The sequence below is a fragment of the Cupressus sempervirens genome, chromosome 6 (genome assembly GCF_028749045.1).
Source record: "Cupressus sempervirens isolate cs-2001-9-10 chromosome 6, ASM2874904v1, whole genome shotgun sequence".
NCBI lineage: Eukaryota > Viridiplantae > Streptophyta > Pinopsida > Cupressales > Cupressaceae > Cupressus > Cupressus sempervirens.
In genome coordinates this window covers 576218686-576236534 of record NC_143123.1, presented here as the reverse complement: position 1 = coordinate 576236534, position 17849 = coordinate 576218686, and the positions used below count along the sequence as shown (strand labels likewise).

Genomic DNA, 17849 nt, shown 5'->3' with positions numbered 1-17849 from the left:
TTATGGACGCTTGATAGAAAGGAACTAGCCAACGCAGTGAATGGGTCGAAGCTGAAACTCTATCATGAAATAAATAACGCACCTATGTGGACGAGCAACTGAGAGACAGTCTAAAAATAATAAATATTGGTGTATATATGTAAAATAAGTGTAAACAATAATAAAGGATTAAAAAATTTCATAATAGGCATAAGTAAGAATATGACAGAAGGCACAGTTGAGCCGAGAGGTAAAAACACGATTGATACAGCTCATATGTGGGGATCTGACACAAGCGGAACATGAAGCTCTCACGGACACATCGAGGGGTAGAGGATTGAAGAAATCCAACGTGCAAGGTGGTCGCTAGCCTTGTCTGATGGACGTTGTGAAGAGTCACCTCATAGGCTCTAGTCGCGCCTCAAATATTTCATTTCCACATGTGGGCATCAACAAGTGCTCCTAACCCAGAAGGCTTCCACGTCAGGAGGGAGCGGAAATACAAACAATGATAGTGCCACTCCGGGTGGGTACAGAAATAATAGCAGAGGGCAAAACAACAATACCAACAATAATAATGGGGGCCGCAGCCGAATTCAGTACGATGCGAACGGCCGCCCGATGGTTCAATGTCGAGCATGCAATTTGTGGGGCCACTTTGCACAGCACTGTACATCAACAAATGCACCAAAGTTGTTATGCAGATGGTGCGGTCCTAGAGATCATGAAGATGCCAAGTGCTCGAAATCAGGAGTGACTCTGATCAGCATCGGCGCCAACGAAGAAGTCTTGGCAATCACCCATACACAAGCAAAACTGTACCCGACCCGACAGACGAAAAAAGGAGATTGGAAGAAGCGCAGGCGGAAATTGAGAAAGCAACACAGGCAAAGAAATCACAATTGAAGGACACTACCGATACCTCAACGAGGAACTGTGCTGAGCAAAACATAATAAGGCAGGTGATGCAAATGGAAGTCCTGATCAAATTAAGTGACCTTCTCACAATGCCCCAGTTACGGATAGTCATTCTGAATATGACGTCATTTCTAAAAGCGACAGAAGAAACAGGAAAGGACGGTAGTGGAACGATGGTAACAGACCCAATGCTACCGACACTCACAACAAGAAGGCATCCGGCAGTAGTCGAGATGGGCATTTTGGGAACTGTTCTGACAGACACAATTGTGGACGGAGGGTCAGGCGTGAATGTGTTACTAGAAGATGTATGAAAAAAATTAGGACAACCTACGTTGTGGCCACCCAACTTTCCAGTTGCTCACGGCAGACCAACATGGGATCAAATCGTTGGGAACCTTGATGGGGCAGCCGGTAACTATTGGAATGCAACCATTTTTATTGGATTTCGTGGTCATTCCACTAATAAGAAGAGGGTATGACGTTATTCTTGAATGGAGTTGGTTGGTACAAGCAAAAGTAAAACATGATTAGAAACGAAATACTCTATCAATGGCGCGTGGAGGCAGAAGATTCATAATTGACCTGCACACACAAATGGTAAGTGAGGAGGTAGCGTCGTCAAACTCACAAGGTGAAGGCGAGAGTGACGATGAAGGAAAGAAGAGAATGGAACCCGATGAAGAAAGAGTATTGAGATTAGAAGGATCGAATGAGGACAACCTAGACTCGGTGAACGGCCTTTTCCACTGGCAGATGGAGGATTACGAACTCTTTTCGAGCTATAATATGTTAAGGTTCAACGAAAAGGGAGAGAAAAATGAATGGTCAAAGAAATACAAAGAAACGGAAGAAGAAAAGGTGGTTACTGCTGAAGCTGAGGGGAAGAACATACAGTACGAACCCAGAAAAAGGAAAGATTCCACCGTTCGGTACACGTTGAATGGACCGCACGGAAAGAATAGGTTACACCGCACCACAAAATTAGTAGAAAGGTGTTGACAGCAAAGAAAACACATCGTACAGTCTGCACAGGAAACAAAGAGGAAGGGCTTAATAAAAAACTTCAACAATACAGAGTGAAGGTTCTAAAATCAAGAATATAGCTATTGACGGCAAGGAGTGGCAATTGACGAAATTCATGGTACCGAGTCCCAAAAACAAGCTTGGCAATATGGAAAGTCTAAGGGAGAGATGGTATAATTTAAATAAACTAGATGAGCGACGACTATAGGCACAATGGGCCATGGAAGTTACACAAAATAGGCGGAAGATATGGTATGAGAAGCATTTGAAATTAAATAAGTTTCAACTGGGACAGCTGGTGTTGAAGTATAGCAGACGGAACGAAATCAAACCGGGGAAGTTTAAAGTCAAATGGGTCGGACCATACCAAATCCGGAAAGTGGGTGATAACGGAGCAATAAAGCTATGGACATTAAACAGGAGAGAAATTCCAGAAACAGTAAACTGTCCCAAGTTAAAAATATATCATGCCAGAACTGTTCTCTCATCACCAAATAATGAAGAGCAACAGTAAACAAAAAAAAAAGTAAAGTGTTGCGTGAGTGTCCTGCGGACATGTGGTCGCAGACCACGTGTCTAGCGAATATGTGCCCCACGGGAGTTTCAATACTGCAGTGGGGAGTTTCGTAGATGTTTCCACGTTCGGATTTTGCATTTCCGCGGGCTAGTTAGAAACTTCATGTTTCCGTGTTCGGATTTTGCATTTCCGCGGACTGGGTTATATACATCCCATGGATAGAGTAATTTCGCAACGACAACATTCCCATGAAAAAAAAATTCCTATCCCCTACGGCTCTACATTCTGCGTCAAACGAATGCAAGGGGTGTTTTGTGTGAATTTTAGCGGTGATGCAGCGATGACACTAATCTTCAGCTTGGAAGGCAAAAGCATCAGAGCAGTTAGGAGTGATAGAGAGACCAAACAGATGAAAGAGGCATAGCAACGGACGAGCAAAGGAAGAAGCTAAAAAACAAAACAATGGCAAATCAAAAATGTTCATAATGAATAATTCATGATGTGCAAGGGAAGGGAAAGACATTAACAAGAAGGAAACATAACCATTGTCAGAAAGAGTGTGGGATCAGAGGAAAATCACAAAAATGATGTGTTCCATGTAGTTTTGTAGGGCTTTGAGAGTGCTAATTTGGTCTTGGCAGCAGAGGTGCTACCCCTCGATCCCGCCTTGTATCGCAATAGGAAGCGCGCCTGGGGCGCTGCCCCTCGACCCTGCTGGGGGCGATGCCCCCTAGACCCCCAGCCGGTTCAGTTATCAGTCATGGGAAGTGTGACCAATTGATGAGACCTAGAACTACTGCAAGCATAGTGTGTCAGAGGTGGAGAGATCAATGGAGCAAGCCTTTCGAGAGGGATGTTACGCTTTGAGGCACTTGGAGTAGGTGTTGGATGTGAAGCTTTCTTGGTGGATGCATAGAGAGTTCGGGAGGAGTTGATCCTCCAGTTGAGGGCAGTAGAGCAACACTTGGCTAAGCGTACCCAAGAGTTGGAAGAGAAAGCGGCACGAGTGGCTATAAGGGTCAGCTTGACTAAGGAGACAATATTGTGTTAGCAAAGGCTACAAAATGCAACGTGGGTTGGAGACCAGTTTGGTGCAAGCATGGGACGAATGTGAAAGTGATGTGACAGAAACAGATCTATCTTGTTGTAGTTAGTCAGTTAATGTATTTTGTTTATTAATTTGTCTCGAATATTTTGTAATTGTCCTCCGGAGACGACTTTTTCTTTTGGGGGAGATGATGTGGTCGGTAAATATTGTGTAGCCAACGGATTGATGTCGTCGGTAAATACTGTGTAGCTGACAGGTAGATTAGCGTGTAGTCGGTAATTATTTATTATGTAGCCGACGAACCCCTTTGAGAAGGTTCTTTGGAAAGGTATATGTACACCGTTGGAAATCACTGTAATCATCATTGTAAGCACTATGTAATCTCTTCGGCATATATGAGAATAATAAAAGGAGTACTATTGTGTTACATGTACTTGTCTATTGTCTATATGCTAGATTTCATATGGTAAATTCCATATACCGTTTACCCCATATGGTAAATAGATTTCATATGCTAGATTCCAATTCCAAGATTGCAAATCCAAAATCAGATTCTACAAATCCAATACAAATGAGGTATCTATACCCACCAATCCTAATTCCTTCTTCATACATAACACCCTTCTTTCATGAATATGATTTCCCTTTCCATTTTGTGATTTTTGTTTCCAAAATGCAATTTCCCAAAATCGTAGAAAGCAAATCAGATTTCATTAATGCCAAAATCCAAATCCTTATATCACAGATTGCAACCACAGATCTGTCATCCAAGAATGTTTTTCCAGCTCCTAAATCAAATGTGCAAGTGCACATTTCAGAAATCAGATTTCCAGTTCCTAAATTCCAATTCTTATAATACCAATCAGAAAATCAGAAAGAATCCTAATCCTAAAATTCAAAAACAGAATCGCCAACTCTTGATCCCAAATCCCAAGTTCCAAAATCAGAAATCAGAATCCAATTCCAGGAGTCTGAAACCGGATTTCCAATTTAGGATTCAATTCCAATTCATAAATTCTCATTTCCACATTCCCGAATCCATATCAGAATCCAGAATTATGTTGTTAGGAATGCAATCCAAAGATTGCAAAAGCTTCATTCAAATGAAGTATGACTACAAGGATATTTCAACATTCCTACCTACAAGACAATGTCATACAAGCTCAAGAAGTAATTTCAAAATCAGGAAATCCAGAAAAAGAACCTGGAAAATATCATTACTTGAATGCATATTTTTTGCAGAAATATTCAAAATGTACTCTATTGTAAAATGAATAGGAAATTTGAAAAAGTCAAATCAATGTAACATTGATAAGTCAAAGTTATATTCCGGTGACACCTTAAGGAGCACGTAAATTTTGTCTAGTCAAGGGAAAGTGGATAAACTTATCTCATCTACTAGAACGAATAGCTAGAAGATATTGTATTTAAATATTTAGATGTATCTAGAAGACAAATTTGAGCTCTTGGTAATGAGTTAATCTCCACTGTTGATTTTGCAAGCTTTCTCTATAAAAGTAGGGCTCTTCTTCTTTGCAGAGTTAGTAGTTATTAGCAGAGGCAGTTGTAGCAATAGGAATTTATGAACAAGATTTGTTGTAATTGATATTTAAGGTTAATGCAAGCAAAGCATTCAAGTTATGGTGTCTTTCTTGTGTACTAAAATGTATGCATGGTTTCTATTCTTCAATGTTGATTTCAGTTCAATTATGTTGATGGTAAAATGCATAGATATTTGATGCCAGTTCATACAATTTGTAGGCTGCTGATGTAAATTACAGTGCATGGTTAGTTAGAACCCAATTGCACCATTAGTTCAATTGCAAATGCATGTTTAAGTTGCACCAGTATCAGCTACTTGAATGTCTGTTTGAAATCTGAAAATCCTTCATTTCCTTTGAAGATTGCACTAACTTTGTGGCATTCAGAAGTTTGATTAAGCAATAATCATTTTTTGTGGAGATCTGTCTATCTGAAGCATCATCCATCATTGTCATTGTCCCCATGACAGAAAAACCCTCCTTACACTTCTACACCCTTCCTCTTTTTCTTATTTATTTGAATTTTTTAGTAGTGTTAGTAAAGTATTACAGTGCAGAAAGAATTGCACTTGCTCTCCAAGAGCATTTGCACAGGTCCCCTTGTGAAGCCAAAATAACACATCATATCCACTAAGTCTATCAGATTTGAGTCAAGACTTGACATTAGGAACCTAAGGGTTGTCTCATCTAATCATATCCAAAAGAACTTGATATTTTACTTTTCCAAGAGAGAAGAGGATATACTTGGTATGTTTTATTTTATGTTGCTGGTGAGATAAACCCTCATAAAACACGTATCATATCCAAAAGAACTTGAGATTTACTTTTCCAAGAGAGAAGAGGATATACTTGGTATGTTTTATTTTATGTTGCTGGTGAGATAAACCCTCATAAAACACGCATCAACATGCTTAACCACCCTCCAATTACATTTTAGATTCTTCTACAATGTAAAGCGTTGACCTCTAGCTCAGAAGCCAGCCAACTCCTTCTGTTGCGTTTGAATCAAGGGTCCATTAAAAACCATCTTTGCCACCTCAATCAACCTAAATTTAAAAAGTCAACAAGGGAAGCACCCATGCAGAATAACAATATTATTTCATGATTAAAATACCATCTCGGTCCTACACAGTGCACATTTTATTTGTCAAAACTATCTAAGAATTATTTTTAGCCACGTTTCAAGTATGAAGAGATCCTAGTAACAATCTTCACAAATGCAAAGACACATTATTGAGTTTTATAACACATGTTTATGATTTTAGTAATATAGGAGGCAAGATGCATCTACCATTCATCCACGTTGACGTGTTCTCTAGAAAATCTTACACTTATCCATCAGCAGCTATGCATTTTCCATTGCACATAGCTGTAGTGAAAATTCTAGAATTTTAAGGGCTAGCATTTTTTTTGTCAACCATGTTTTGGGGTATTTAAGAGTTTTTTGTAAGTATGCTCCTGAGATCCACATAACAAACACAATGCGCCATTTTTGTTTAAACAAATATTAATCTACTATTCATTCATTATGACAGGTTATCTAAAATATCTCTGCTATTTGAAAACCATTATTTAACGTTTTTCTAGCATCATACATACAGTTGTCAATGCATATTACATAACAGTCGTCCTTAAAATTTCAGAAAAAGCGATTATTGTAACCTGATTTGTGAGATAGTGATCAGGATAATTAACACGGAAAAAATGCTCGATGTGCTCACTAATTGACTCATCAGGATCTGGGGGCACATTCCTAACCAGCACCTGAAACAATAGAAGAGACAAATGTCATAGTCATGAGTTGGCCTTATCATCAGAGCTGAACAAAATCATGTTTTGTCAATGAAGTCAATCAATAATCTGTGCAATCATAACTGAAGTCTATAACATAAAAGAACATACTAGTAATATCTCAATCAAAACTTAAGTTAAATGTGGGAATCACTGCAACAATTTGATGGCGCATTAGAATTAACTCACTTTAACACTCATTTGTGAAGTTGAAAATCCTCACTGTTCCCGTCTCTTTCCCTCTCCCTCCCTCAATCTTCAGATGCACATTTTCTCATTTTTATATTTTATGATGTCGGGTATATGTATTATACCAGTATTAACCATGGAACATGTCAATAAGCCTATTAGTTATTCTTAAGTCATTCATGATGGGAAAGCTTTGCAACTGAATAAAACTATAGTTTCCTAATAAAATCTTCAACTTTGTTATACCTCTTTGTTTAGTTATTCTAGTTTTTTCTAAATGCAATGGTCCTGTAGGATAGAAATAATGGAATTCCAAAATGTGTTAGAAAATAATATTTCCTTGTGTCTCCACATCATCAGCAAGGCATTATATTATCAATTAGTTAAGAATATTCCAATTGGAATCAACAGCATCTGTTGACCTTTGCAGCTTTCAAGGTTATCAAAGAAATTACAGGCTCCATTTCCAACAGTACCAATTAAGATCATGTTTGAGATAATCGGGATAAAACAATTTGTTCTCACAAATACAGTAGTTAAAGAACAGGTAACATTGATGTAGACTATTTTTTCTGTTACAGTAGAACTTACAGTAAATTGGTCAGGGCGCCGGTGTTCTGATTCAAGAAAACTTAGTCGCATTGCCGCTACAGTTGAGTATTCTGTGTAAAGCACATAGCATGTCCACATTGCAAATATGTATGCCATGACTATATGCGCACAAAACCTAAAATACAATTAAAAAAAAATTGCATTTAGATTGTATGGTAAATGGTATCTCTATGTTTTAAGTCTTCTACAATATCAAGTAAAAAACTTGTCAACTTTGACCAGCTGACATTGAGAATAAACCTCAAAGATGAGGCTTCAGGTTCATTGCGGAGAGAACTTTAGATCATTTTTTATTGAATGTTCTTTGTGAAAAACAAAATGGATTTGTATTAACATATGGTAGAATATTATACAAAAGTGGCATGCCTTAAAATTCTGCAAAAATAGGGAAATTTTGCAATATTAGTCCATATCTAAGCTCTAGATGCTGACAGTTTACGTTGTTAAGCTATGTCCATACATGAGATCACATTTCTTTGAGTAACTTTGAAGTTTTAATAGATACTTCCTAATTTTGATAAAAGCCCATTTAAAAAAGATAAAAATGCAAAGAGCAACAGTCAAGAAAGAGGAGATGCAGAACTCAATTTAAATGATTTCATATTCATACAGTAAAGTTCATTATAGACATATATAACACTGAAGTCACAAAATATTATCAAATAGCTCTGAGATAAATTTACTTTCTTCTACTGTGCCTCTTTGTTTAAACATATTAGGCATTCTCAACCACAAAGACAATTGTGTACTCTCACTAACCTTGGAGAACCTGATTCAACATTTGACATTGAAAGTTTATCAATGTCATGTACGCTCCCCTTTGTGGCATTAACTGGTACAAGAACCACGAAAGCAAGGATTGTCAAGGGAACAAAAATTTTCAAACTGCAATGAGAACAAAACAGATCATTAGTTTTAGACATTTAGTTATACAATTAAGAACTACCACATTTAGCAAAGTTGAACAAATTTCATACGCCTTTTGAACCTTCCTTCTCTAATGTATTAATAATTTAAACTTTAAACTTTAGCTTATTTTGTTTCTAAAATTACAAGTAAACTGACTGCTAACTGTATTATTTCTTTGAAATTATTATTAGAAATATATAGGAATATCCCCACATCATCTGACAAATTGCATTCAAGAATAATACCTTGTAAATCTTATATCCTCTTACATTCATAAAGAGAATGAAAGAAAACTAGCTGCATTTCTGAATCCTCAATTACTGGTTTCTACTTGGAATGTTATTCCCACGTAATGTGTTTGCTTATTGTATCACTTTAAATTTTTATGTAGGGTGGGTGTTAAGATTGACTCTATTGCCCAACAGATAAGACAGGATAAATTATAATCAAAGATTCTAAAGTTCTCTCACGACCTAAGTATGTCCTATGATAACCAAAAAGTGCCAATTGCTGCACCACAACAAAAATCATTAGTCAAACTATATTGTCTGTTTTGTCATCACAATTGATCACCAATTTGTGCCAATCAAAGTAAATTGTGATCTACTCAATCAGTTTGCAAGGCCACCTTGTCATGGTCAACTCCTTCAACCCACTCAGAAGCAAATTGTTGGAGCTTGTAGCTGGGATAGAAATCTTTATCTCTGGGCATTAATTCCGTTATAGCCACCTTCAGCTGAAACGGACGTTTATGATAATTGTAATATTAAATATAAAGACATCTCATTCATCATGTGTTAAGGCATGGAAATAGGAAGAGTTGTATTTGTAATAAAGAGTTATTAAAGAGACATTCAGTTAATTCCGTTATTATATATCACAAAAACCGAAAGGCATTGTAAACTTGAATTTTATGATCAATTAAATGATATTTTGTTGTGTCGCTGGGATTTTGCCTTTATTCTAGAAGGGTTTTCCCAGGTTATTTCTGGCGTTTATCTTTTCTGATTCAGTTATTCCTTATTGTTGTTTATCTGATTTTTGGCTTAAAATCCAACACAAATATCTAAGGCAACATGGCACAAACTGAGCCAAAGCTCCACTAGGGCTTAAACGTGCAAGATTCCCCACATGCTCTTTTGTTGTCACTAAGCCATTCAAAATATTTTCTTAAAGCGTAGGTAGAAATGGAAACAATGAATAAAAGCTCCGACTTAAGTTCCACTCAACTTAGAACTGGTGTGCATCTTATAGAACTCTGACTATGGTTACATATAAGCTGTTAAGCCATAGAAATTTGTTCCTTAGTAATGTTAAAATGGAAGCATGAATGTTTTATCAGCCCAAAAAGCTAAAGGTGGAAAAAAAAATCTATATTTTTCGAACACACTAATCCTTTAGCTTGACCAACCTTTTTCAGAACCATCATCTTTAGATTGGCAACGTTAAATATATCTCCAACAAGAGCACCCATATATATTGCCTTCAGAAAGGATTTTCTGCTAACATGATAAAAAATGGCCAGAGTGATTTGTATTTCCATCAAGTATATTCTCTCATGGCTAACCCAATGGTTAGTTCCATCAAAGCAATAGAAAGTGGACTAACTAAAGATGGAAAATTCTGAAACCAAATAAACCATTAAATGTTTTCATTAGGCATGATATGAATTGGTTCAACTACAAGTTATGTTCCAATAAAACTTATAATCTACCAAAAGCATTTACTCACTCTGCCTATGTTGATGTAAGTGAACCTCAATAAGGTGTACCTTCCTAATTGTTCAACCATTTCTGATTTCTGCATACACTTTCGACATTCAGCTAAGACTCATCTAAATTATGTCTGAGTTTAGGTGGCAGAAAAATTGCTTGAATAACTCCTGTGTGGCTTAGCCATCTTTGAAATCCTGCTAAATATTTAAGAATAAATATTTAAAAAGGTTGCACCAAACTTGGCTCAGCCAGCTCAAAAAAATGAAAAAACAATTTTTAGCATACAAGGAAAGAAACCAAACCTCTATTATGAGTGCTGCTCAACATTACAAACCCAAAGTGGAGCAGGGCATCCGTTTCATTTTCTTGCAAGTGCAGGCACATTTCATTGCCCATTGTAGGAGTATCAAAAGCATTCTTCTGAAGTTCTGCCTCTTCTTTATCTTCTCCTTGCCACTACAAAGTTAGAAACTAAGGTTCAATCTTCCAACTGGCTATGAACATATAGAAGGCAGTGAGTAGGGGGCTTCTAGGATAACTAGAAGGGCCCAACCAGGACACACACCATTAGCTGATTACAGATTGGTTTGTATAATTGAAGAAGGAAACATCAGAACTCCTCTTAGGCCAAGGCCAGGCTACATCCAAGAGGCATGGATAAGGGTACTATTGCAAATCCAATGACTTCTAGGAGAGATGTCCACAACTAAAATTCCACTTCCCCCCATCCCAAGTGCCACTTTCAAGCTTGACCAATCTTATTTTATGTCCTAGAACTCTAGGAAGTGAAGAAAACGTCACTTTTTAGATATGGAGTTGTCAAAGCATGTTATTGATCCTAAAATTGTTTTCTCAAATGGTTCACAACTTCACACAATATATTGATCCATTGAAGTTAAGCACGGCTTCCCCTATCTCCTTTATTCGGTATATACATTGAAGAGATTGAGGGTTTCTTTGGGAGCCCTAAAAGTCTAAGGATGGTTGCTTTCTCCACCAAGTTTTAATCCCTATTTTTGTCTTTGTGGATGATGTTGTTCTTTTGGCTTCCACCCCTAAGGATCTACAAAGAAGCTTACTTGCATCTTTTTCTGACTTACGTCAGTTGATTTTCAATTGTCTCAAGACCTTTCACTTGCATTTTTTCTTCAAAGTTTAGAAGTCGAGATCTCTATTTCATACCTATTTCCAGGAAACCACATCTAAGTTGACCCTCCTAGATTCTCTAATTAGACCAACTGTTCTCCAAGTTGACCCTCTAGGATTCCTTGATTAGACCTTTTATCTTTTCGGTGATCATGGTTTAGGTTCTTCTCCAACGCATTATCAGGTACAAGCAATCGTCCTCTCAAAATACTATTCTTGTAGAGTTTGAAGCTCGCCCCTTTAGACTTGGGGCTATCTTTGATATTGTTCAGCTCTTACATCACCTTTGTGGCTTTATTGACTTTAGTGAAGGGCACCATAGATATTCCTACCTTACTTATTGCTCTTTCGAGTGTATTGTTGCCTCTATTTCTTCAGTTTGGGTTTGTGGTTGGTTTGATAAGGCTTCAACCCTTCCTAGGTCTATTGGGATTAAGATGGATCATCTTCCTCCCTTTTAGTACTCTTTACATGCTCCTCACCACCTTCACTCGTCAAGACAAGAGTTGACCAAATGTATCAGAACAAACATTTACAAGTAGTTCATCCACACTACTTGGGTTAACCCCCACAGGGATCTTCACCCCAAGATGGTGTTTCACGCAGAGCACTTCCTGGAGTTACAAAATGGACTCATTAATCGCCCTTCATACTTATCTCAGTACTAGTCACATTCCAGCTATGGAGTATTAGGAAGGCCAAGACGAAAAAGAACTTCATCTTCCAACGCCCTATATACTATCAAATCAAATGGAGGTTCTCCTGCCTCATTAGGGGGGTTCGCTCTCTCTCCACTTTTTTCAGGTTCACAAATCAGAGACTTCTTACTGTTAATCCATAGGAAGTCATTAGACTCACAACTACTTTCTCCACCCTCTATGCCCTATTGGCACATAGTTAATTGAGTTTATGACCTATTTTTCTTTTGGCTTTAGTTAGTGCATGACACCAAGCATCAGCTCGACCCCCCTCCCAAATATCTCCTCAAATCTGTGAGACCCTAGAGGAAATATTTTCAGCAGCGAATTTCCTCTCCTTGACCTTCTAAGAAATCTTAGAGACACTTCGACCACCCTACTATCCCCTCAAATTAACCTTTGGTTTTGTGATTTTTTTGTCTTTCCAACCGTGTAGTGGGGGTTTGGGATCTTTGAGGTCCTCTTGCCCCCTCGTTTTCCTCCTTTTGCTTGTTTGTTCTTGTTGTTGTGGTTGTTTTCTTTAGGCGTCGTTTAATGTCCCTATGGTATGCTGGCTTTTTGTCTTTTGCTCAACTATGTAGTGGGGGTTTGGTGATCTTTGTGGTCCTCTTCCCCGCTCCTTTTCCTTCTTTTGCTTGTTTGTTCTAGTTGTTGTGGTTGTTTTCTTTTAGGTGTCATTTAGTGTCATTGTTGTGCATTTGTTTTTTTACTTTTGCTCAGTAGTCACTTTGACCCTTTGTGGTCTTTCGTTGGACATCAATAAATTTATCTTATCTTTACCTTGTGCATTCATGCATAACTTTCTTGCGCATTCATGAATGATAACCTCAAAGAAGTCAAATTTGAGTAATTAGTTCAATTGTACCTAGGATGTTCTTCACTCAAAGATGAATTTTGCAATTAAAGTGGCAACACTTGTAATTCTAATGCCATAGCTTTCAATATTAATCTATGTTCCACTAAAGGGTGTGTTTCTGATATGGGTACAATGCAAAGCCAATTTTGTGGGGATGGAAGGGGATGGCTATCAATAAGGGGGAATTTTTGTAATGTCCTCATTTTTGGCAGGTCTACATAGTTGATAGATTTAGCTCATCATAGTGACCCTCGTGAGCTAACAAGGTGTTTTGGGGGTCTCAATTGTGAACTTACTACTTTTAGTAAGTCTATTTTCCGCAGGTACTATTTTTGGCAGTGTAGTGGGTGGTTTCAGCAGTTGGTCATCACATGCAGTTAATAAAGTAATAAATTGCATAAGATCTTATTTATTTATTAATCATTGAATTTTAAAAGATATTTCTTAAAAAGTGAGTTGGAAAGTTTCTAGTGTTGAGTTCTTTTGGAAAACTTCCACAATTTCTAAAGTGGAGTTTTAAGGAAACTTTGGCCAACGAAAGCTTATAAATGAGAGCTCATTTCATTGCCAAAGGTATGCTTGAATATATTTTGGTTTTTTGTGCCTTTGTGGCTTTTCCCTTATTTCTAACTTGTGAGCCCTTGTTGAAGTATAAGGGTCCCGTCTAAGAAGTTCCTGGCAATTGTGATGGCGTATACAATTGGCCAACATTCTCCTACTATATTCCTATAGCTAAACAAAATTATCTAGAAATATATATATATATATATATTGCTCATATCACCTGGCAAGTATACGAAGAAGTCTAAGATTCATCATTAGTAATTGGGCTAAGGTAAGCAATTGTCACAATTCTCCAACTATGATCACTATGGCTACAGAGATTGATATTATGAAGGAAATTGACTGTGATGTGTACAATCTGCCAGTCGATTTGATAATTGATTGAAGGTTTTGGTGATTGCGGTTTTAATCTATTGGGCTACGTTTGAGATTTGTCATTTGCTAAAATGACAAGCAATGAGGAGAATGTTGTTGGTCTAGTGAGCAAACGTAATTTTGAATCTCTACATTGTCTCACGTACTGTTGGTTCCATCTGCAATCTGCAATCAAGCTGGGCTTCATTCCTATCCTGGCCACAACTTGCAAATGGGAAGCACTTCAGATTAATATCAAACAACTCTGTTAGAGTCTTCGGTTTGCGCTGAGATTGCTAATGGTGATGCTATGTTAAGGAGCCGCATCTTACTCATATACTGAATTCTCCTATCAACCGGCAAATGCAAGGAATTATGCTACGAAGAGAAATCAGGTTCCATCATTGTTTAAACATTGGAAATTTGGTTCATAATATTGTCTTTCTTTTCTCTAATTAAATAATAAGTAATTCTGTAATTGAATGGTTAGATTCAATATTTGCTATGTGCCTGTTATCTACTAGAATTTGTGGATCACTAAGTTATAGCACAAATAGTGATTCCGGTATTCAAACTGTTTAAAATTCAACACCAATGTTCTAAATGTAAAGCAATAAATGCAAACTACAAGGAAGATTTGTCATTATGGTGATTTTAAGCCGGCTTTCCAAGTGTTTGATGGAATGTCGAATAACTAGCCAATAAAGAATTATTGTCTATTTGAGCTATAACCAGTCAAGGTTTTTACATTTTTAAATAGAGAGAAATGTCAAATATGCATATCATAACATTGATAAAGCATTCTTCATAGACATTTTAGAAGATTAATACATAGCATTAGACTTGAATAAAGATTTTGTAAGTGAATTGGCAAGCAAATAAAAAAAATCAAATTCTTTCATCGCCAATATATGACATACTTATCACACAAGTGAATTAGCAAGCAAATAAAAAAATCAAATTCTTTCATCGCCAATATATGACATACTTATCACACAAATGCCCTAGAACTCTTTCAAAGTTTCAACCAGGAAATAACAAAAGTAACATGGGGACGTGTCCTCGCCATTGTTTGTTTGAGCTATAACCAGTCAGGGTTTTTACATTTTTAAATAGAGAGAAATGTCAAATATGCATATCATAACATTGATAAAGCATTCATCATAGACATTTTAGAAGCTCAATACATAGCATTAGACTTGAATAAAGATTTTGTAAGTGAATTGGCAAGCAAATTTAAAAAATCAAATTCTTTCATCGCTAATATATGACATACTTATCACACAAATGCCTTACAACTCTTTCAAAGTTTCAACCAGAAAATGACAAAAGTAACATGGGGAGGTGTCCTCACCATTTTTGGCTGCCGCACCCAAGACAAAGACACACTCAGGACAGGGAGACGGTATTCCCGCGTCCCTAGCATCATTGCACCACTAGCAAGGGGACCTCCCTACGTCCCCATTGGGGGCAAGGAGATGGGAATGTGTCCCTTGACCCAACTGGGGACAGATGGCCATCCCCTCTTTTGGGACACATAAAAAAGTGCCAAAAAAATATATTTTAAAAAGGTTTTAATATATTTTGTTTTATTGTTTACTAACCCTAAGGCATGTGGGGCCTATTTCGAGGTTGAAATCCCCATTAAATCTCAATGTTTTCTCATTTTAAGCATTTCATGGTTTTCCGATTTTTGCAACAGTAGTAGGAAGAGTGAACAGCTTGTAGAAGGGCTTGAACAGCTCGTAGAAGGGTCCTTATTTCAGTGAAGAGAGTGTGTGGAAGGCAAAGAGGAGTAACAAGCAGCAAGAAGAGGAGAAGGAAAACCTTTTAGCTTGTTCAAGAGATTCTTGAAGCAAAAGATAGGTTTTTTCATGGTTTTTAATTTTACTTTCTAATTTTTCAAGTTAAGATCAATGCTGCTTGTTTCTAGTTTGTAGTTTTTAGTTCTTAGTTGAATTTCATTTCTAGATTTTTTGATGTTTCTTGTTTCATTTCCAAATTTTTGTTGCTTAAATTCTAATGGAAAAAAATTGAGAATTTGAAGAATTTGAAGAAGGTCATAGGCTGAAAGCATGTATTGATTTTATATTTTTTTCATTTTGTGAAAAGCAGTGAGAAAATGAGCTCACAAGGTCATGACTCAAGTGGGTCAAATCATAGTGATGATGAAATGGATTTAGAAGCCCATTCTCATATTGATAACAGCTAAGAAGATTATAGCCCTGAGGCTGAGTATAATGAAGAGTATAAGGAAACAGATTCACAATCAAAAGATAATTGGCCACCCAATCCACCAACTAAAGATTGCCCCCCTTCACTCTTTTGGCAAAGTGAGCTAGAGGTAATTATGACCTTAATCTCCTCTTGCACAGTTTCTAAAAAGGATAGTTGCACGAACAGCTATAAATGGTGGTACAATTAAGTGGAAATGCAATATTTGTGGAATAGAATGGTTTAGCAGCATCACCAGAGTGAATGCACATTTCCTCTTTTGGACAAGAAAAGGTGTGGGTGCATGCAAGTTTTCGATGGAAACAAGAAATTTGCATTACAGAATTGAGTTCACCAAGCTTTGGGGTGTTCCAGATGACTTGAGGTACCTACCACCTTGACTGGTAGGCAACAAGTTAAAAGTCTTCGGCAAGCTTATGAGCAAAGGCAATCTTGAGTCCTTCTACATCTACTGCTATGCATTAAGCACAATCCAACATGGGGAAAAGAAAGGTGTCATCTAAAAGCAACCCCATTGCCAATTTTTTTAATGTCCGATAGAGAGAGGAGATAGAGGATGTCATTGTAGATTTCTTTCTTCCAATGGCATACCTCTTCAAGTGACACGGTCTCCTTATTATAAGCAAATGATGCAGCTGGTAGCACAAACTACAAACTACAATCTTGGATAAAGAGTATGCAAAGATTTCTTTAGAAAAGGAGAACTTGGGGTTTGTTTGAGAGGAGTGTGGTTGCAGTATCATCATGGATGGGTATTTTCTCACACCTATTGATTGTTTTGGGCATCAAAAGGATGTGGATTTTCAGTTTAATATACTTTGGGATGCTATGGAGTTGGTTGGGCCACAAAATGTGGTCCAAGTAGTAACAGATGTAGCACTAGTATGTAGAGTTGCAGGGAGACTTGTGACAGCTTACAAGCATATTTGGTGGACTCCGTGTTGTGTGCACACCATGAACAATGCACTAAGGAACATGGGAAAGATTGTTTGGATTGAGGTAGTAGTGAGCGATGCTAGAGATGAGCAAATGTTTATCAGCAATCACCACACATCACATGCCCTTTTCAAAAGCTTTGCAAGGAAGGAGTTCATGAAGCTAGTTGAGCTCTGATATGCATCCTACTTCATTCTTTTGGAGAGAATGATTAAGTTGCAAGAGTCATTGCAACTCATGGTTATGACAAATGAGTAGCATAGGTGGGATGGGTCCAAGGCCGAGCACGGGATGAGCGTGGAGGAGATAATGAAGAGTAATGTATTTTGGAGTGATGCAAAATACACTCTCTTTCATCACTCCAATTTTTTAGGTCATCAAATATGGAGATGAGAATGTAACTACTCTTGGAGAGGTGTACGAGTGCATTCATGTTATGCTTGGCTAGATGAGGGCAATTATGTGAGAGGGACCTCAATTTAGCATTTTACATTGAGCAAATTCGACCTATTATTCAATGCAGATGGCACATTGAGCATTTTACATTAGGCAAATTCGGCCTCAACACTCCCTTACGCATGGTTGTTGATGCATTTAATTTAAAGAGATACATGCCTAGGCCTAGGAGAGTTACAACATTATATAATGATGAGGTAATCTTTTATCAATTTAGTACACTTGCACTTAAAAGTTAGAAATTAATAAACTTGTACTTATGAAGGTTTAGTTTTTAATTTATTGATTTTAAAATTTGAATTTTAGGTGAAGGAAGGAGTCTTCAAATGGATTGGCAGGATGTATAGCATTGAGACAAT

General features: G+C 37.3%; 1 protein-coding gene across 2 annotated transcripts in view; it reads right to left on the bottom strand.

Moving 5' to 3' along the window:
- Positions 1 to 17849, bottom strand: part of LOC149553566 (hyperosmolality-gated Ca2+ permeable channel 1.5-like) — a 137781-nt gene that overhangs the window by 102842 nt on the left and 17090 nt on the right. For both annotated transcript variants that reach the window (XM_089788968.1, XM_089788969.1), the window contains exons 3-5: positions 8381 to 8506; positions 7601 to 7736; positions 6692 to 6793 (exon numbers count right to left, since the gene is read on the bottom strand). In XM_089788968.1, coding sequence (XP_089645094.1) covers positions 6692 to 6793; positions 7601 to 7736; positions 8381 to 8506 — 364 coding nt within the window. The remainder of the gene's footprint in view (positions 1 to 6691; positions 6794 to 7600; positions 7737 to 8380; positions 8507 to 17849) is intronic.